This window comes from Gallus gallus, chromosome 8 (genome assembly GCF_016699485.2).
Source record: "Gallus gallus isolate bGalGal1 chromosome 8, bGalGal1.mat.broiler.GRCg7b, whole genome shotgun sequence".
In the NCBI taxonomy this organism is placed as follows: domain Eukaryota; kingdom Metazoa; phylum Chordata; class Aves; order Galliformes; family Phasianidae; genus Gallus; species Gallus gallus.
In genome coordinates this window covers 21,032,030-21,053,997 of record NC_052539.1, presented here as the reverse complement: position 1 = coordinate 21,053,997, position 21,968 = coordinate 21,032,030, and the positions used below count along the sequence as shown (strand labels likewise).

The following is a 21,968-nucleotide window of genomic DNA, read 5'->3' as shown; positions in this document are numbered from 1 at the left end:
TAAAGTAAGGAGCACAACATAACTAAACAGAGAACCCCTACCAGGAGAACTATCACATTTTACAAAGCTATCGCTATCATAATCACTCATAAGAGAGCCAAGGGAGTTTGGAGTGAAGTGGAACTCCTCTAGCAAATGCAAGCTTTTGGTGCAGTAACAAATGTAACAAACAAGTCACATTTGAAAATACTTTATCTGAGTTATCCGAGATTGTGAAGCAAAAAGAAAATAGCCCTAATATGCTACTTTTAAGATTTTGTTAACACTTGAAAATGAAAATCACAGGTCATTTAAAAAAACAGTGCGACTACAGCAACTTCCCAGCCACTCATGACAAGGCTATACAGCATACTCAGCAAACCTGTAGGAAAATCTGAGTTGTTGAGGCTTTCATGGGTCAAGAAACTGGACAAGAACTTCTGCCCTTCCAGCTGGCTGAATATCCCTCTCAAGGCACAATGCACTGCGAGAAGAAGCAGATGTCTCCTCCTCCCTGAGCAATTACCACTTTGCTGTCCATTCTCAGAACTTCCTTTGTTTCAATCTTCACAAAGTACTTCCAGGACGTACTACCATGGAGGATGAGAGAAGTCTGATTGTAATGAAAACAATTACTTACACACAACTGTGATGTGCTTCCACATCGGCTCAGCAGTGGGTGAATATGTGCGGCAAGGTTCGGGCTGTTTTAAGCTAAAGTTGTACCCATCAGGGCCACACCTGAAGCCCAGCTGCCTTCTCTGGCATTCTGAAATACTGAAAGCAATGCAGGCATACATCTCCTACCTCTCTCTTAGCAATAAAGGCAAGAAGGGAACACACTGTTCAGGCAAGCTGCTGAACCCACATGCGTGACCCCTTCTAAAAATCTGTGATTACCATAAACTGAATAAACACTTTTTCTTTAGAAAGAACATCTCTCCACACTTCACTCTGACGACTAACAGGTGGTCGCCCATTTGCCTGGAAACAAGCATTTCACTGTTGCTGAAGTGATAAAACTGGCAGCAATGCATAGAGCAATTTTCATACATCTCGTGTTGCTTGAAGTAGCAGACAGAGACTGCAGACAGCACACTGATGTGGAGCATCAACGTGTTTGGCAACCCGGCCCATGGCAGGGCGTTGGAACAAGATGATCTTTGAGGTCCCCTCCAACTGAAGCCATTCTATGATGCTGTGTTCAAACTCAATGCAATGAGCACCGACATTTTTCCCAACGATTCCCAGCACGGCAGCCCTCAGAGTTACCTGCATGTCCATGGAGGGGGGAATGCGGCCGCGGGAGAGTCGGGGATGTGCTGGACGTTACAATCAAACTCTTTCTGTTGCTCGTCCGACAGCTGGAAGAAAGAGATACAAATGATGAGGCAAAACCAGGGAAATCAAAGCACCTGAAGGCTGGTCCTGCAGAACAGCCTTTAGCTAAGTAGAAATAATCTCTCAGATTCAGGTCGATATTTCTTCTCTCACTCGATTTTGGTATTGATTGCTGGGAAGCAAACATATGGTGCCAAAAGGTACTTTGTCAGCAATAGGTGTTTTAATGCGTTAGAAGCAGCACAAACCCTGCAGTGCCTATTGAAAACCACGCAAGGTGAGCTTTCAACAGCACTCTGCCCAATTTAGCTCTAAAGGTGGTGGAAGTAATCATAATGGGCAAGTGAAACATTCTCATTTCACCCAGTCCTGAACAAAACCTACTGGATATTTAACCCCCTTGCTGATGGCCCGTTTCCCTGTGGCGTATAGGAATATATACAGTGCACGCACAACACAGACTAGGGCTGCCTAGCAGAGCTCCACAGTGGCTCCTGGGCTGACATCTGCCCCCGTCCTGCCTGGAGCAGCCCCGATAAATGCGCTCAGTCTGCCAACAACTGCAACTTAATGCAGAACTGTTTTGCTGCCACAGGATACAGTGCATCTGACTGTTATTATTTGTAAGACCTTTTATTGTTATTCTATAGGAAACTGGAGAACTCGAAGCAGAAAAAAGCACAAGGGAACTGCCAACCATAATAAACAGTAATAAAGTTGAAGCGCCATTAACTGCTATTCAGGCTCTTTAGTGTACTTAAAGCATTCCTCAAAATTGTCCAACTGATTCCATACAGTCTTCATTTACATTCATGTATTATTCAACAACACTCCATCCAAAAACTGATTGCCATTGTGTACATCATACAGACAAACGAACGACCTGATGTTAAGAGGCTTAAAATCTCAGTTTATGGATTTTTTTTTAATGTGTTCAGTCAGTCTATTCCAGTAACTGCTGAAAAAAATCAGAATACTCAATTCCAACATTAGTAGCAGATAATCACTATGTTTACATCACGATGAAAATCTCTCACAACACCAAAGTGCTGAGTATTCCAACGTAACGTAGATGAGTATGTGAGAAATAAAAAAACCTTGAGCATTCTAATGTAAATTACCATGTAAAAATTGCACATCTTGCTCAATATAAAACACTAGTACCATGAGAAAGGAGAGCTCCATCCTCTGTGGCCGTATCCTTTCACTACGAGGGGTTACTAAAACACTCTTGATCACAGCCCGGAGCGTTCTCTGGAAAGTTGGTATATTTAAATCACAGCATAATGGGGAGTAAGAGCTGTCTCAAGCTCAGAGCTATTTAACTGCTGGCTGCATCTGCCAGACTGGACCAGGTTTTACAAACCCATTTTCTCTGCCATCGTTGCAAAGAGGATGACTCAAAAGAGAGAGGGTTAAGTGGCTGGAGAGCAAAGCACAGCTGAGACCCATTAAAACAGGTCAGGTTTGCACCAATGCACCCAGGGGAGGAATAGGTTTTTGAGCCGCCCAAGTTAGGAATAAAGAGTATTCTTTTTATACCCCCAAAATTTGGTAGCTTTCCATTTTGCTGGATCTCTCACCAGGGAAGGAGGAACATCACTGGGGCCCATTCAGCCATTTACGTGATCCACATGTGCTGGCAATAAGGAAAAGCTCAGACATAAAGGCTAAGAACAGAACTTTCAATTTCTTGAATTCATGTTATATGATGGGAAAAATACACACACGGCCACAAATGTACTCTCGACTGGTTGAAGAGAGCTCTCTGGATAGATACGTAGATAGATATAACTTCTAAGAGAACTTGGAATCAATGAGAAATTACAGAAAAGCAGCAATAAAGCCCTCATAGTCACAAAAAATGAAGAAAATAAAAAGGGAGAAGTGGAGCTGTAGGTGCCCCTGTTCGTTGCAGTGGAGTTGGACCGGATGGCCTTCAAGGGTCCCTTCCAACTCAAACCATCCTATGATTCTATGAAGAGCTAACATGCAGCCTCCAGTTGGGCAGTCAACCCCAGGAAGTCACCACAACAGCATTTAAGCACCTTCTAACGAAGAATAGCCGAATATTAAAGAAGTAAAGCTAGCTTTAACCAAGAATTCGTGCCAAAGAAATTTGAGCAAGTCAATTTAAGTGCTGGCACAGTTCACATGAAGACAAAATGCTTTCCTGGAAGATGCACTCCAGCCAGACAGACGAGGCTCAGCACTGGGCTACACGGCCAATAATGAGGAGATCATATTATTGAACTCTTACACTACATCATTGCTCATTACTGTTCATGAATTCTGCAAGCAACCCTCTAAAAATAATCCAATCTGCATAAAAACCAGGAATAGAAGGAGAGAGTAGAAAGGGAAAAGGTTAACTATACAACTCAGAGTATATTGACAAGAAAAAAAATACAGTTCTGAACCAGTCCACAGAGAGACTCTGAGCACTACTATGTGTTTGTAAGCCAAAGCTTTCCTACTTTCATTACACACAAGGTCCCTGACCCTCCTCTCCTCACAGTTTGGTGTGGATCTCATTAAGGTTTTTCCCAGATCCCACTCCATAACTTGGAAAGAGACAACCCCTGCCGCGTGCCCTGCAGGGCCACTGCCAAACTGTAGGAACCTGCAAGCCCAGGGGAGCATGAGAGCTGCCTGATTTTATTCGGAATGAGCACAGCAAGACGGGGAGTTTACATGGGGGAAGCTGAAACAATGCCTCTGCCATCACTGCGGAAACGGTGCTCCTACTATTTGTGAGTTGAGATCTCTCCCCGCAGTAAAAATAACATTTGTTACGTGCAGTGGAGCATTCCAAGATGTGTTCTTGAAACTGAACACTGCAGGACATCAGACGTGGGTCTGGTAACTGGACACTAGTTTTGGACCCGCTGCAATGTGCTCGGCAGCCAACAGCAACCTCGTGCAGCAGCGCTAACCAGGGTGTGTGGGTACCTGTGAGCTGTGTACAGCCCCAGCACACCTTGTCCCCAGCCAACAAACCTCCACCAAAAGGCAAATTGGGACCGATCTCCAGTAATATCACTGCAGTGCTGGTCGTGAGGAAGGAACAATAAGTAATTTTCTCAAAAAGATAATGCACTGGTCTACAAAACACTCTCATGGCAGAAGACGTTGCATATGCAAATAAACAAAATGTACAGAAAAAAAAAATTACAGCTTTAATCACATTTGTTACTAATCATTAATGTTTATGATCCCTTTTAATAACTTAGGAAGAACTGCTCTGAAAGAGCAGTGATGCAGTGGCACAGCTGCCCAGGGAGGTGGGGGGGTCACCGTCCCTGGAGGTGCTCAGGAACAGTGGGGATGTGGCACTGAAGGACGTGGGCAGTGGGTGTGGTGGGGTGGAACGGGGTTGGACTGGGTGACCGTAGAGGTATTTTCCAACCTTAATGATTCTGTGACCACCTAACCAAATTTAACTAGATTTTCCTCTGATGTTACGGGAGTTTAGTTTCGGTTGATTTGATTTACAAAGACTTCTTTATGAGATACAGAGATTTTGGAAATGAAAATAAGTATTTAAAATTTTTATTCACAATGGCAGAAAATTTACAAAATCCGAAATCTGCATGTCAATGAATGCACCAGCTGCACAGCAGTGTTAACTAGATGTGGAAGTTATCGTCTTAATTATAGTAATTCAAGGATGGAAGCAATTTTGTAAGCTTTAGCACTACCAACAACAGGAATAATTAGTTCTCTAAAATAGATAACAATAAGTAAGCATCTGGTTCAACGAATTATTTTTTTCTACATTCATGGTTTACAAAACCATGAACTACATACTACATACATGGTTTAAAAATTTTTCAACCCAGAATAACTTGAAAAAAACACATTATTATTCATGGTGGAGGGTCTGGTTTGCAGATTCCTACAAAAACCAATTATTTTTTCTTAAGGAAAAGCCATTATGCTCACTGAACATATGAAGGACAGAAGTACAGGGCCATCTTTAGATACCACAGATCCTCCATCATGACAGACTCAGCAGGGGGGTTGAAACTCGATCATCACTGTGGTCCTTTTCAACCCAGGCCATTCTATGATTCTACGATTCCCTCCTCCCTGTGTCATCTACAAGTTATTGCAGCCATGTGCACGCCCCACCTTTGGTGTAAACCCCTTCCTGCTCACCTGTGTGGCAAGGAGCATGGAGATAAGTGTGAGGATCGACTGCAAAGCGTGGGCTGCACCTCAGTACAGATATCCAGGGAGAATATGGACAGTAAACATGCAGAACATCTGCCAGAATGATATGTTTCAGCCTGCTAGCAAATACAGAAGCTGAAAGTAACAAGGTGCTGAGCAGTGCATGCATGAAGTCGGATGTAGACTGGTTCTTTTGTTTAAATAAAATTAACATCTAAGTATTTTGGAATTAATGCATGAAAGTAGTTTCGTTTCACCTCAAACAAGCTATTTGTTAGATAAATCCTTCTAGTTCTTCATTTATAGCTCAAATTTAAGAAATAATATAACCTCGTGTTAAGAAATTGTGAAGAAATAGCTGAAATTGCCAGTTAGTGTCTAATTTATGTTTAATTTGCCTAATATCTGTGGTTGCTGTACACCTGCCTGCACAGTGTTGTGTAGTCCAGGCCTTTTGCATTATTAACAACAGAGGAACACAGGAGCAACTGCAAAGGCAAACAAAATGAAATGTCACAACAAATTACCATGACTGGCACAGCCATTCCCAACTAAATCAAACCACTCTATTCTGAAACATTCCTCCCTCGCAAGTATGTTTCGAAGCTATATTCATCCTTATATGATGAGAAAAAAAACCCCTCTGATTACAGGAAAGAGATGACAGAATAAAAACAGACAGTATTTAATGGGAGAAAACATACACGGACCTCCTCGAGCATTACTATCTCCCACTTCAGTTGTGTTATGCATTATGCTGCCATGAAGTTACATCACAAAGTGTGAAAGGACGATTTAACGAAAACTAAACATAACTGCATACTTTCATTTCCGATTTCCACCAACTCTATTATTAAATGCTTCACCTAGCATGGCTGCTTTTTCAATGGGTGTCTCAGTTGTCACAGAAGATAGATTATCACATTTTTTTGCCTGCAAAAATTTGAGCAAACAAATTCAAGAATGAAATGACAAAGTGCATTTACGGTGTTTGAAAGCTTTTTCTTACCCCGTAACTTCAAGGATATGTAGGCATGTAATAAAACAAACCCATTCTAAACATGGTCTCCAAAGATGCATCCTGAAAACAAAGTATATGAGCCAAAAATGAAAAGAAACCTTTCCCCAACGATTCCAAAGTCAGGGATTTAATAGCAATCTTCTGTACCAGGATGAGCTGTCATCCAGTTGCTACATAGCACTCAATATGAACGGTTCTCTTTGGTTCAGAGCATTTTCTTCATTTAAGCATCAAAAGATGTTCCAAATTAGCTCTGTATCAGTTAATTGTAGTTTCAAACTGCAGAGTGACAATAAATTACAAATCTAATTTAAAAACTATGCCAATAGTACATTATTCTGGAAATAAGCTGCATACCAGAGTGTCTCAGTGGCCTTTTCTGCATAGAACACAGATTTACACACAACAGTATGTTGTGCTCTGCACATGCAAAAACAGGCAGAGAGGTGCACTGAAACTGGAACCAAGAGTGATTTTTTACCATCTTCCGCTAGCCACAGAAAGAAGAAAAATAGAAGAGATTAAATCAAAAGGAAGTAGAAATAGAAGATGGAGGAGAGAGAAAATGACTGAGAAGTGTTCAGTCAAAAAGGAAGAAACGTAGCACCTCTCTGCAGGCCTCTCCTGCTACCAAACAGCTGGAAGAGCAGAGATGGAACAGTGGAGGTCATGCAGCCCTACTCAAGCTGCAGAATTTAATACAGAAGCAATACACATAGCTTGATAAGTTTGGCATATTCTATGTCTCCAAAACCAAAAGCAGCTTTTAAGACTCTTGGAATAAACTTGGGAGTTTTCATTACTGAACTGCTTATTATTTCAGCTATACATCTACTGTAAAAGGTGTTACTCTGCAGTCCTGGAAATAATAGCAAAAAAATTAAAAATAGGTCAGGCTATGGATTGGGAAAAACTATTCAGGGAATATCTGATAATTGGGTACAAGTGGAGAATCAAAATGCTTAAGAAGTGTTTTCCTTCATGCTTAGAAAAAAAACCAACAATGTAGTTTCATGGTGAGATGGTGGTCAATACAAAAAGTGTTCTGCACCTGGCTGAGGTTGTTTTCTTCCAGGAAGGTGTACGGTGATAGAAGATGACGTACCATATAGTGTTCCTCACAGCTCTTTAAGTGAAGTCTGTTTTTTATGAGAACATTTTGCCTGAAGGTGTTTTACAGCTCATAGTTACTGTTAGCACTCAACTGCCACTGAAGTAACGGGAATCCCAAGCACACTGGAGGGCATATTGCTTGGTTTGCTCCTTGTCCAGTCCTACACAGGGCACACACGTGGGCCTGCGGAGAGGAACATCACTATACAGGTAAAAGTCCCTCACAGCTGCAAGTACCTACAGTGTTTAAACGCCAACACATCGAGCTGATCTCGCATTCAATCGCATTGGCCACTCCAGCCCTTCCCTAGCACAGCCTGTTACCATCGCAGACGCAAGACTTGAGGAGCCAAGGGTGAGGCTCCCCACAACATTATGGTGACCCAGCCCCACCAAAACGTCACTCTGCAGTGGTTAATCACCAGACACCAAGCTGACAGACACTCTGCATTTAAAATGCACTCGTCAGAGACAAACAACAGTTGAAATAAGCAGATGCACAGACACGGTGAGGATTCCGAAACCCAAATGTGTCTACTTGAATTAACCACAAGCCCTGCACATTTCAGGCCAGGCGCGCTCCCACATGCACTGTTCCCATCGTGCTCTCCTCAGAAGGCCCGGCCCCCGACTGCCCACTGCCCCACTCAGAGCATCCCCTCCCTTCTCAAACCAGGCTCTTGCCCCATCAGCCATTTTTTATGTAAAATCCCATGTTACATTCAGCCATGTCTTTGTGAAGATCCTAGCGATTCATCAAATCATTGACAATCTGCGTGTTGCTTAGTTTCCACTCCCCAGAAGTTCTGACTTGAAAAACTGGTTTGGCCTGGGCAGTAGCCAGGTGGTTGTACAAGAGGGTTTCCACCAGAACAAATTGATTCCCAGGCTCAAAACCTCAGCATTAACCCTATAGGACACTTTGCGTTTTAGTCTGAAGAGAAACAAGACCGCAAAAGCATTCATAATAAATTTAAAATCTACCATACACAGACAGAATCCCTGATAAACTAGAAAGTACTAACAGGACAGGCAATGCTCCCTGAATCCTTGGCCTTATGCTGAATAGTAGGAGGACCATCCTTCCATCCTTGGCACACCAGCCTCTTCCATTGCCCTTAAGTAGTATAAATATCCCATGAAGAGAACCCACTGACAGCTCCCAGTACTCCTCCACCACCACTCTCATCTCTCAGCTGTACAACAGGGCGGGTTTCTCACCTAACCGTGATGCAGTGGGAGGTGGTGGGGTCACCATCCCTGGAGGTGTTCAAGAGCCATGGAGATGTGGCACTGAGGGAGGTGGTCGGTGGGTATGGTGGGGTGGGATGGGGTCAGACAAAGACTTTAGCAGTCTTTTCCAACTTTAATGATTCTGTGATTCTACAGTAATACCCACTGCAGCTCACTCAACACAAAACACAAAACACACAATTCTCATAATGAGCTTTTCAGAAGATGAGGTAGGAACGTCCTTCTCCCCCAGACACAGTCAGTGCTTTTGTCCCAAGGCTGAACTCCTTGGCAGAAGTAATTGAAATGAAATTTCCTCTCCAATTAGGGGTGTCGGATGGAGACCGTTTATTATGCTGTGCTAAGTAAAAATTGGACCTAAGTATTATCAAAAGCATCAAATTTCCAGATCTTTCTCATCCTTCTCAACGGAGTGAAAACATTTCTTACTTTTCCCATTTAAGCAAGGAAATGTGTGGCGTGACAGCTGTCACTTTAAAGTTAATTATAGCACAAACACACATTTTTACACTTAGCTTTATGCTACCACAGAAGTAAGTATTCTGCTTTGCTTTCCTTCACAGGGGCAATGTACATACAGAGGAGGTGGCATCCTCCTGACACACACAGCCTTTAATGTCAATCTGGATGAATCAGCATAAAAAGACACCGAGTGCAGCTCCCCACCTCACACATCCCTGTTGCAGAGGTAACTAACAGCTGCCAGGAGCACACCAAGAAAGCACCAAGGAAGAATATTTAGTTAGTTATCAAGGAAGTGATTATAGGAAATAATTATAATGATTTTCACAGAATCACTGACTGTAGAGGTGGCTTGCTACTTTTCATACTCTTATGGTAGCTCATCCCAATGGTTTAAATCAACTATGGAATTAATGCATCACTGACTGCCTTTCACCAAAAAGAAGAGGGAGGAAATTTAGAGCACCAGCGGCTATCCTGGAGATGGAAATGGTATATCCTTCCTAACAGAACCCCACCTTGGTGGTCCACCCCGAGTTATTGTTCTCAATGTACAAACAAATCTTCCCTTTCCAAACTGCATCAAAAAAACTCACTAAACAAAGTCAAATTCTTAAAATCCATAAAAACTACTCAAAATTCCTAAAAGTCACAGCCTGTTCCTCCAGACAGGGTTAAACATTGCTTGAACAAAAACGAGGGAACAGTAGAAAACATCACTCTGAGCCAATCTTTGAAAACCAACACATGGCCACTTGCACAATGTCACACTGCTGTTGCTGCACAGCACAACTTAGAGTATATCCAAGAGAAGTCATGCCCAAAGCACAAGAAACAAAAGGACTGAAAAACAAAGACATTTAAGTATGTCAAAACCATGCTTAATCTCTCCACAGTTCAAATCTAATAGGCGATGTCTCAGTACAGCATTATGACAATACTACTCCACGTGTGCTTTGTACCAAGAAATTCCCTTATTTATTCCGCAGCTTAGAATTATAAATATTTATACAGAACCAGTTAGACAGGTAAATCTGATTTATGTTTATGTCACCCCTCCCATGACAAACTCCTCAGTGTTGCTCTTGACTTCTCCTATCCTTCCGGGAATATGCTCAAGAAGAAATGGCCCCATCCCCTGACCAGAGGAGCAGATGGCTCACTTTCCCAGTGCCATTAGTTGTGCCGAGAAGCCCCCAGCTGCATCAGAGAGCTCATTTCAGCATAATGCATTGCGGAGGAAGAGCTGCCCTGCACAACATCCTAATGCAGAGAGGCCATATGGGAGCAGAGCCCTGTAGGATGTTTAGTAGGGATCAGACGCCGTCGTTGTAGAGCTGTGTGTCACAGCACAGTGGTCAGAATGCCGCCAGTGGCCCAGGATTCAGAGCACACAGCCCACCATTAACGCAATGAGACTGTATGCCGAAGTTTTCCATATGGATCATGGGAAAATTGTGTCAAATATTCCATACAGCAAAATATTCTCTGGCGCCAACAATTTCAACTCCATTTAATAAATTTATATTGCAATAACAACTTTTTTAAAGTAATAAACGTACTAAAAAGTACTGAACATTACACTTTGAAAGGGAAGCAATGAAAACAGTAACATTTTTATCCAGTTAATATTACGATACTTCATTCAAAGTGCAGAGGTGCCATGATGCTGAGAATGCTGGCACCCAGGAATGCCCTGGTGCTGTCGCCACAAGGACGAAGACATGCAATGGCTTATCCCACGGCCAGCTACTGCTAGGAGTAGTAGTGTGCACACATGTCCCTGGGACCAATGCCCCAACACGAATCCCAGCACAACATGATGTCAGATGAACCAACTCATTCATTACAACGCACATCACAACAACCCAACCTGCCTGCCCATGTCCCCCATGACAGCAGCCACCGAGCCGGGCAGGCTGCCAGCAGAGCATGGCAGAAGGTGATATTCCCAGCAAACTGTCAGACGTGCTCAAATATTTTATTTCCAGGGTTGATTGAAGACTGTGGCTTCTGTGCTGGGCGAAATAGGATTTCTACTGCCTGGCTTAGTGCAGCTGCTGCTCTCTGCTAGGGCATCTCATATAGCTGTTTGATCACTTTCAAATGTCTAATATTCATTTATCTGGTTAAATCAATAAAAAGTACTCTCTTTTCCATTAAGGTGTGCAGCAGATTTACAGTTCTATTTCTTTCTTTCTTTTCTTCAAATACTAACAAATAAGTGGAATTGTAAATTTCAAGTGGGAGTTTTCTAACAAAGTAATTGCATCAGAAACCTTGTTAGTATCCCCAAAATTGTGTCAGTCCTTGATGACCAGTGACAGTCCATGACTGTTGAACCTGCACAAAGAAGCTGACCTTTCTGCATGCAGAACACAGTTCAGAACGGAGTGAGCTTTACAAAAATCAAGTTCTGCAAACAGGAGGAATAAGGCTGCTCCAGTTGCACTGGTCCCACAGAGATGATGTTCCTACAGAGCTGTGTCCTCCCTCAACCACATCAACCCAGCTTGGCATGGAAGCCACGTTCTACCTGCCTCATCCTCGGGAAACAGGCACAGGACAGTAATTTACCTCCCTTTCCACTTCAGAGTCAAGCCCAAGCAACATATATAGAAATAATGAGCTTTACCTCTGACACTTCTATTCCTCCTTCAGACTCCTACTGACACCGCTCCATGAGTTTGAAAAGCAGACCAACCAACAACTGGAAACTCAAGGAGCTCTTTTTCTTCTCGAAAAAATAAGAAGACAATAAGGCTTGTGTTTGTTAATAAAACTTCTACTGCAACTCTTTGTGACCAAAATCTATATTTTATTTTATAAAGCAAAATCTTTCTTTGTTCCCAGTAAAATTTCTAAAAATCACCATTAGCACAGAAACAAACTGATAAAATTTAAACTGCAAAAACAGAATCAGGAAATGGAGTAACTCCTCTCCCCCTCATTCAGTGCGTTTCTGTGTTGGAGTTACAATCTCCTAAAATATGTTAATTTCATTTATGACAGCTCGTGAACAAAATTCAGCCCAAAATCAAGTCAAAGCTTATATTCCAAATCTTACGTGGATTTTAACTCTAATAGCCAATCAACCAGTGAGAAATTCTGATGCTCATGGCAGCTGTTTCCTCATAAACCCAAATATATTGTGTTGGTCAGGATTAGCACCTACCTCACTCACCAAGCCCATTCCTCCAGTAAGTTTTTGGGCTACATGCGTTAAGCTCCACAGAACACCTGATGAGCAATAATCACGCCGCTATTTCCCAGTCTTGAAGGGACACCATCGTACTGCATCAGAGCTGATGCCAGCTATTAGTGCACTGAATTCAATGGGATTTTATCAAAATCCAAAGAGCAACGCGTGACTAAGAGCACTCATCCTATTTACTACCACAGTAACATATCAACATCTCCAAGAGAAAAAAAACAAGGATGATTTAAAATTTAAGGTGATGCATATCCCTAAGAAAATCATGTACTATACGTCAAAACATTTGCAAGCCCTGCCCAGTGCTGCCTGTATCATCATAATACTGTTTTGCTACTTCGAACACTGAGGCAGCTTGTTCTCAGTAAGGCATCAATCCATCATTTTGTAGAAACAAACCCATATCACATTCACATACCATGAGAAGCGAGGAACAATGCATTTAAGTAAATATCTATAAAAAGAACAGACCGTGGATCTGAACGGTATGATTTTTACAATGAATACAGCTACAAATCATTAAGGAATTACGCCTAACGTACAAGGAACGTGGTTTAATCTGTTCATAAAGGAAGAAAGCAAGCCTAAACAGCGTTAAAACAAGTAGCTTGGAAAAACATCGTAACAATTACTCGCAAAATCCTTAGATTACCTTTTGGATCGTCTCAACATGCTGGTAGCAGGCAGAGAGAAATTGGACAGCACAGTCCAAAAGGAGTCAGACATGATCTTTAAAAGCTTTCATTGCTGGGAAAATACAGCACAATCAAGCCACTAGCAATAAATAAGGAACTAAATAATACCAGTGACAGAGCCAATGCAAATTCCCTGTAGACCTTGCAAGCTGTTCCATTAATGCGAGACAGGCAGGCAGGCGTGCATGCTGCTGCTCCCACCGCCTCCATCCCTGCCTGCCGCTCTCTACCTTAGGAGGCAGTGCAAAATGAGATATTTATTCCCTTCCTATCGTGTACACTTTAGAACCGGAGCTGCTTGTATACACAACAAACATTACTTATATACATCTCTCCCTGTTCGTCCAACTGCAATCAAAACATTTTCAAGCAAAGCCACGAGCGGGGATCTATTGGTAAGGCTGAATAACACGCTGCTTCCAGGCTGTGGCTGCACAGACAGCACCGCTCACTGCCGACTTTGGGGTTTTATTTTGAAATGGAGGCCCTTCTGCTTTGTAACAAGGAGAGGGGCTTTTTTGGCTTGTTTTTTTTTTTAATTAATCTTCCATCTTCAAATGAACCCTATGTGTTTCGTCTTTAAATGCCCCAAGTGGATTTTAAGTCATAAATAAATAAATAAATAAATAAATGAAAAGTAAGCCACCCGCCCATGCACACGTCAGGCAACAGCAAGCACAACTCCCTGTGCCGCCAAACAGCTCCGCCAGCTGAATTTCAACAGCAAGGAGAAGGGAACCATGAGTGATGCACAACGGAGGTTTCCCACATGCACCCCTGCACGGCAGCCACAGGTTCACGTCGCCCCCTTTGTGCCTACACGAACTCCTTGCCATGTTTTTGCTTTTTCCAGAGGCTACACAAAACCTCGCTGTAGCTGCTGTGCTTTTTGTTTGTTGTTTAATTTCAATATGCAATCTATTTTCTTTCTGTTGTGGCTTTTTTAAGCACTTCTGCCAATAGGAAAGCTAATGACGTTCTCATATTTCAGCCTTCTTGAGTGGCTTTTTATCACAGACATGAGGAAGATGACAATCAACAGCTGGCACAGCCTCCCGTGCACAATGCACCCCTTAAAAACACATGGAAATGGCTGGGAGGAAGGAATCCCAGTAGGCTCCCATTAACTTTCCACAGAATTGCATGAAAGAATTAAATGACCTTCCTAACTCCCCATAAAAACGTATGGCTTTTAATACAGGCATTTATCAAAAACCACACCATCAGATTCAGCAAAGCATCCCCTTCCATCTGAGCTTCAAAACACAAAATGTGACTTTACATGCTGCAGAAAGCTGAGCTATGTCCAACATGGCCACCCCTGCCAGCCTATTTAGACACTCGCATCAAAAGGACCTCCATCACCTTCTACTTTGATTTCATTTAGAGCGCAACCAGATAAAGCTCTGCCCCCATCTACTGCTAATCAGAAAGAAGAAACACAATAATTTACGGGTCACAGAATCATTAGGGTGGGAAAAGACCTTTAAGGTCACCTAATCCAACCTCAGCCCACCCCACCATGCCCACTGACCACGTCCCTCAGAGCCACAGCCCCACGGTCTCAAACACCCATGACCCCACCACTACCTGGGCAGCCTGTGCAAGTGCATCACCACTCCAAGAAATAACATATACCAGTCAAGTCTAGAAACCAAAGAACAGCATCACAGCACTATATTCAGGGTACCACATGACCTTCCAACTCCAACAAGCCTGTTTTCAAAAAGGTTTGCAAATAATCAGATTCACACCATCAGCTGAAACGTGAATTGAAATTCCCAAGCAATAATGGTGACAAAAAGCTCTTCATTAACCAACAAAGTAGACCTGCAAAAAGAAATTCCAGACTGCTTGCAGATAGCAAATAAACTAAAACCAGCTAAATCCACCCAAATTCATATTTATTGCGTCTTTTTCTCTAAAAAGTGACTGAAAAAACAGCAGCTGAAGATGTACCACTCAACATTTTTACATTCCCTACAGAAAAGGCACAAAAAGGAGAAGCCATTTTAGGAGAATATTCTCCGTGGACACCAATGGCAGCACCAACCAGCTGAAACTCTGCCCACTCTCAGTGCTCGGGGGGCACCCAGAGCCCCCCAGCTGGGCAGGGGAAGCGGCAGCAGTGATGCTATCCACGCGGTTCTGCAGAGCCCATGGATTGCAAAAAACACTTTGGAAATTACATATTGTGGTTCGCAAAGAGCAGGAACTTTTTTACCACTTCTTGTCCCTGCTTTTCACAATGCTGTGTTCCACTCACCAATAAAACTGGTGTCGGCAAAGTGTGTGTTTTGGGACACTTCCCAAGTGGTCAATGCAGAGAGGTTCAGAATAGACTGAAAAAGTACAGGTATGCAACGATGAGCACTGATGAGATGCAGCGTTCTTACAAGAATAGCAGAACACACTGAAACTATCACAAACTTTCAAGAATATGTTCTATCCTGAAGTATTACAGTGTCAACATTTGAAGAATGCACTGTAGTAATTAAAAAAATTAAAAGCATAGGTATTTGCTAATGACAAAAGCAATCCTTCTACGTAACTATATTATTGTCTCTGTATGATAAGCAAAACGTTTTGCAGAACTAAGTCAAGAGACTTCTCACTGGTTCAAAATCACAGCCTTCTGCACATCAGAAAGCATGCCAACAAAAATACCACAAACACAAACATGTTACCAGATGAGCTTTCTACTTCATTTAACTCATAAATGAGATAATATGTCTTAGTGAATTCCCAAACACGAGCTATTCCCAGCCTGAAGAAACGGCCTTTGTTATAAAACGCTCCCACTTGCCATTCAGGGCGTTCGTTTTCCATTCATCTCCTTCACCCAAGTCACACCCAAATTACCCTCAGGAATGACCAGAGGTTCAGCAGCTCCTGCAGTGCTGGAGTGTTTCCCAGCTGACCACATCTGTCACATCCAGGGCCCTCTCCTGACGTGGAATCCATTGGATATCGCACATCAAAGGCTTCCCCAATTTCTCACCTTTGCCATTACCTGAGTAGGACACAAATTAAGCCTGATATTAAATGGGATTACAATTAGGCAAACGGTCCATGTGAAACCCATTACTTCCCAGGCTTCTTTCATAGCAGCCGCATTTCTGACTTACAGACCTTAAATTCACATAGAATAAGAGCATCTTAAATAACAACTGTCCTTGTAAAAGTACGCTGAACTTACCAAGGAGATCATTGATGTCATGTTAAAAAGAGCATTGCAGAAGTCAAACCTCTTGCGACTGGACAGATTTTGGTGGACTATTCATCAGGAAATGGTTCCCACAGCATTTTTTCACTGAATTTTTGAAGTATTTCAAATAGAATGAAACTTGAAGTACCCAAAATTTCAAGTGAAAGTGACTTGAGTCATGCAGTAAAGGAAAACGGTGTAACAGACACCAGTTGCAATACTACTTGGGAAAACCTACCTAATTATTCAATCACTTGAAGAGTCACATTGTATTAAGTGTCACATAAATAAGTGGCACTCTCACAGCTGACATTTTGGAATAGCTGTATACCTCAAATACACAAATTAGGCACTAGAAATATCTAAAAATTAAAACTGTTTTACTAGCAAAAGCTGGGTTGTTTGGAGGCATTGGAAACAGAAGATACACTCTATTTAATTTTATTTTTAACTTTAAATGGCATACTTAGCAAGAGAAGAAAAGCACTGCCACTAATATTAATTAACACAAATAAAACTGATGAAGATCTGAAGAGGTAACTGCTGTGTGTCGCTAACGGTGCTGCCAAAACTCTGCAATATGTAATAAGTCCAGTGGAAAACTTTCAGTGTGAAGAAAGGAAAGCAGTTCTTCCTATATACCTCTAATAATATAAATTAAAATAAATAAAAAAATCAGAGCATAGTTCCTTTAAAAAAAAAAAAAAGAAAAGAAAAGAAATACATGGAAGATGTGTGCTGAGCTATTTGGGGCATCATTATTATTTGAACAGTGACCTACCAAGTGCCGAGCAGGCTGCCATCTCGAGCAATGAAAGCAGCAGTCAGACGGAGGACGTGAAGTTGGATAAGTCTTTAGGGCTCATGCCTCTATTGCTACCTGCTAGCTCATACAATCTTCCCTTTCTTCATTTTTTGGCAGAAATCAGCCAAGCTCCATGCACGCCAACTACAACCCAGTACCCAACCAAAGACCTGCACCCAGATTTCAAGCACCAGCTCCATACAGAAGGACTCCAAAGGACCTACGCTGCTCAAGATTAAACCAATCAGGTTTCCTGGGGTGAAGAATAACCAAACTACTCTCTGGTGTGCATTTCCCATGCAGATAACAGCCTCCATTAGTTTAGATAACGATTCAAAGGATCAGAAACATTTGCTGAGCAGCAGCAGAATTAGCTATAAGGCATTGTATGCTCATACACCAGAATAAAAGCTGCCAGCTTCTCATGTAACTTTAATCTGGTGCTGTTACTGAACTAACTGGGGCTGTCGTCATAGCGAATAGCCTGAAATGCTAGCTAATGCACTGCAGTGTCCCAGCACAGCAGAGGCCCTGTTAAAGCACTGTTAAAGACTGATGATAAAGACATATTGCTAAAACACAAACTTAACCGTGCCCCAAATTCTACAAACGTTTATTCAAATTCTCTCTTTGGATTCCTATTAACCAAAACACCACTCCCAAGTTTGGTAGTACTCCTTACACTGTTCACAAACTGCACTAGCAAGATAGTGGCTATTGCAATACAACGTTCGTTTAACATGATTTCCAGCTCACCAAATTGATGATTGGGCTCAAATGCCATGGAAAGGTCAATTAGTCTCTTTAAATACATTACTAGAACTAACATTCTTTTCCTAGGCTGTTTTCTTCATGTATGATTCAAATGTCAGTTATCTTATTTAATCAAATGCGCCCTCAACATGCAATTCAAATGCCATAAGAAACGAGGAGCCATTTGGAAAATAACAATACTGAGCATTGGTTTTGAAAACCTCACTTCATTTTTAGACAGAAACCTCTCAGTTTTATCCAAAACGTTCTCGAAGACTCTTGGTGACCGCTGTGTGAGAACAGAGCACCCCAGTGCTGCTCTGACCTCCAAACCCTCCTGCAAAGATTTTCTCTCCTCCCCGCCAGCCAAAACTCAGTCGAAAGAAAACATAAATTGAGCCTCCTGTTGCCACCGTGGCATTTTATCATCTTAATCATGAATAATTTATCATGATGCACTTAAAAGATGTGCTTAAAACATTTATTTCTAACCTGTAAGACTCCATTGCTGAATTAAGTGTGCAACCCACACTTGCAAACAAGAATCGCAGAATCACTAAGGTTGGAAAAGACCTCTAAGACCATCAAGCCCAACCATCAACCCATCAGTGTGCCCAGGCACCTTCATGCCAGCCGCTCCGCTACGCAGCTCTGCACCAACATCTTTGCCTATTCTCTGCAGAGCTCCTCCAGCACTGGTTCCCTGCCCTGCCCAACAGTCTTGTATATATCCCAATAACACACAGTCCTTGACAGATGTTGCCATAAACCATTCCAACGAGACCTCAGCAAAGCAGATTCGTAAAGCAGGTGTTGCTATCCTCTACTTTATGAGGAAACTACAGTACAGAATTGAAAGGACAGATTAAAAGAAAAAGCAGCAACAAAGGTACTTTGTGCTGTGTAGGGATGGAGGGCTGAAGAACTACCAGTGGTTGGTTGCAACTAAACAGAGCCAGCACACAACCAAGGTAAGTGAAAGAAACATATGGCAAAGATGGGAAAACAACACAGCTACATAAGTGGGTGAATCAGACAGATTTTGTTACTCGAGACCACAGCCATTGGCTTCCAATACCAAACAGGGCTCCCATCACTTACACAAGAGCCCAACGCGTAACACTCATCCCATAGCACCATGTCAAATCACAGAATCATTAAGGTTGGAAAAGACCACTAAGATCAGCCAGTTCAACCACCATCGCATCACCCACACCCACAAACCATGTCCACAAAGGACAACGACCGACGCAGCACGGCTGGCAGCCAGCCTGAAGGACAGCTGCTCCTTTGGGCAGCACATCACGCAGAGGCAAAACAAGCCTGAACTCCCAACGTAGTGCTACCACCCCATTTGTTTCTGGGTATGGTTCCACCTCTCTGTCCCAACCTGCACGTTCAGTGCCAGCACTTCCACCCCGCAGCTCATTTCCTCGCCGCTTGTTTAACACACTGAGGCTCAAAGGGTAAGGATATCGTAAAGCTCTCGCATTTACCACGGCTTTTCTGAGACAAAAGGCTTATTTTGTAGGATGTTGGCTAGGAAGAGTTATTCTGGGAGCAGGGGGAATGCTAATGCAGCGAACAGACTAAGAGGATGAATTTTACATTTTCAAGCATAAATTCTTAATGAAGTTAGAGCATGGGATAAGAATAGACTTTACAAAATAAGCCATGGTGCAGATGATACATGAGAAATCAAAACCGTGAGAGGGAACATCATGAGTGCTGGTATTAAAAAAAAAAAGGATAAGAAGTTCACCCAGTTCTAAGGCAGAATTGCATCCTGATTTGGCCATGAATTTTTAACAGAAATCGGTCCCTATTTTAGTTATTCCTTTGGAATAATATGAATCTTCACAGCAAAAGCTTAGCTTTAATCTGAAAGTCTGGGAAAGCAGTGATAACATATCATCAACCAGCAGGCAAACAAACTACTCGAGGTCGCGAGCCTCCGAGAAACACACAATGTGCAAGGCAGATGAACACAAGAACATGCATGGAACACTGATTTCTGTATAATTACAGGTCGATACATCTCTGTAAGCTGGTTTACAGTAACTCTGGGGAACCCACAAAGGTGATATATTAGTAAAGCGACGCTTCTTAAAATTTACACGATCTTTAGAACCTCATCTGATATATGTTTATTTATATGGGCATGTAAAAATAAAAGTAAATAGGGCCATACATGTCAGAAGCCTGGAACACTGAGACAGATTTAATAACTTGCAATAAACTCGTCCAGAGTTAATTCCTTGCTTGGAAATAAAGTACAGAATAGACAGATATGGAACTCAGCGGTTTCTGCAGCCTCCAATGAAAACCTCATTTCAAAATACTGGAAACAATATTTAAAACTTTGCAATTCTAGATTTTATTACACCGTGCTGTAGCACGTTACAAACTGGCACAAACAAATGATACAATTAGCAAAAAATACAACAAAAATATACAAGAGCACTGCTCAGACATTTTTAAAACAAATACAGCCACTCCCCTCACCAACCAACCTTTACAATATCTCGGATCTGAGGAAAAAAGAAAATATAGCTAAAGAAGGATCTCCATCTCACATTTCCTTCCTTGTTCCCCAGGTTTTGACTAGCAGAGCGAGCACTGTGCAACCTGGTAGACAAAAGAAAATAAACACCTTCTGGACTTCAGATACAAATGTAGGCTTCTGTGCTACCTATAAAAATGAAACCAGAAATAAACCGAAATAATATTCCCAGCTCTTCAAATATTGTTACACAACACACAGACTACCGAACAGATAGGAGCGATCGCGCCCGTAAACGAGCACCACCTGCTTGTCCACAGAATGCACCTTCTGCAGAGCAAACGTGACCATAAAACGAAGTCCTTCCCAGCAGCGGTCACTTACAGCAGCAGTATGCACAAAGTGGACCGCGGCGTCCTACGGTGCAGCCCGCAGCTGCCCTTACTCCTAACCAGGAGAGAGAAGTTGCAGAAGCGACAGGTCCCGGTGCTGCGCTCCATGGCGGTGCCAGGAGGCTGCGCGCGGACCGAGGCTGCAGGCTGGGACACGTCCCCAGGGCAGCTCCTCCATGCCAAGGGTGCAGCTGCAACCAACTCCATTTTGTCCAAACTAATCGCGAGTTCTCTGTGAGCGAAATGCTGACACTTAAAGGAACGCTTCACTAAGCGTTTGTGTTGATTCGTGTGGAAAATCGGGTGATTTTCTAAAAGAACCCAAGTATTACTTCCATAACTTCCCTTTTATTTTTTAATGCAAACAAATCCCTATTCCAACCCAGAAGTGTCACTGCTCCGATGCCCTCCTGACCACGGGTCGGTGACATCCGTGCCCCAGGGACAGGGCTCCAAAGGCAGGCTAGGGCAGGGGATGAAGGAACACGAAGCACACAGAGCTCTTTCACCACTGCAAAGATTACGGTTCGAAGATTTTATTTTAGGACGTTAATAATTCATACTGACAGTGTAATGTAAACTAGGCTAGAAGATTGCGCTCTCAAGTACCACACCAGGGATTGAATGACAGAAGAATGAACACTGGCCAAAGCAGCAAAATTTTAGGAGATATATGATATACAGCAGACAAAGATAAACATATTTTAGATGAACAAACACCAATAGGGGAAAAGAGAGACTGAAAAAAGGATACAGAATCACAGAATCATTAAGGTTGGAAAAGAGCCATGAGCACCCAGTCCCAGCCCACCCCGCCATGCCCACTGACCACGTCCCTCAGTGCCACATCTCTGCGGTTCTGGAGTACCTCCAGGGATGGTGACCCCACCACCCCCCCGGGCAGCTGTGCCACTGCATCACTGCTCTTTTGGAGAAGAAATCCTGTGCAAATGTGAGCAGCTGTCATGCAATCACTGCTCCTGCCTGGTTCAGGTCTGTTATACTGGCACTGGGTGCTGGGGATTAGTAGTCCTCTGTTAGCACTGCAGGCC

The 21,968-nt window shown here is 42.6% G+C and overlaps 1 protein-coding gene across 5 annotated transcripts in view; it reads right to left on the bottom strand.

The window, feature by feature from the left end:
- The window catches only part of MAST2 (microtubule associated serine/threonine kinase 2), a 161,275-nt gene that overhangs the window by 56,320 nt on the left and 82,987 nt on the right, over positions 1-21,968 (bottom strand). For 4 of the 5 annotated variants that reach the window (XM_040705378.2, XM_046944860.1, XM_046944861.1 and 1 more), the window contains one exon: positions 1,252-1,343. In XM_040705378.2, the coding sequence (XP_040561312.1) occupies positions 1,252-1,343 (92 nt within the window). Of the gene's footprint in view, positions 1-1,251; positions 1,344-13,212; positions 13,489-21,968 lie in introns of those variants that run through there. The other variant, XM_040705387.2, reaches the window with a different exon arrangement.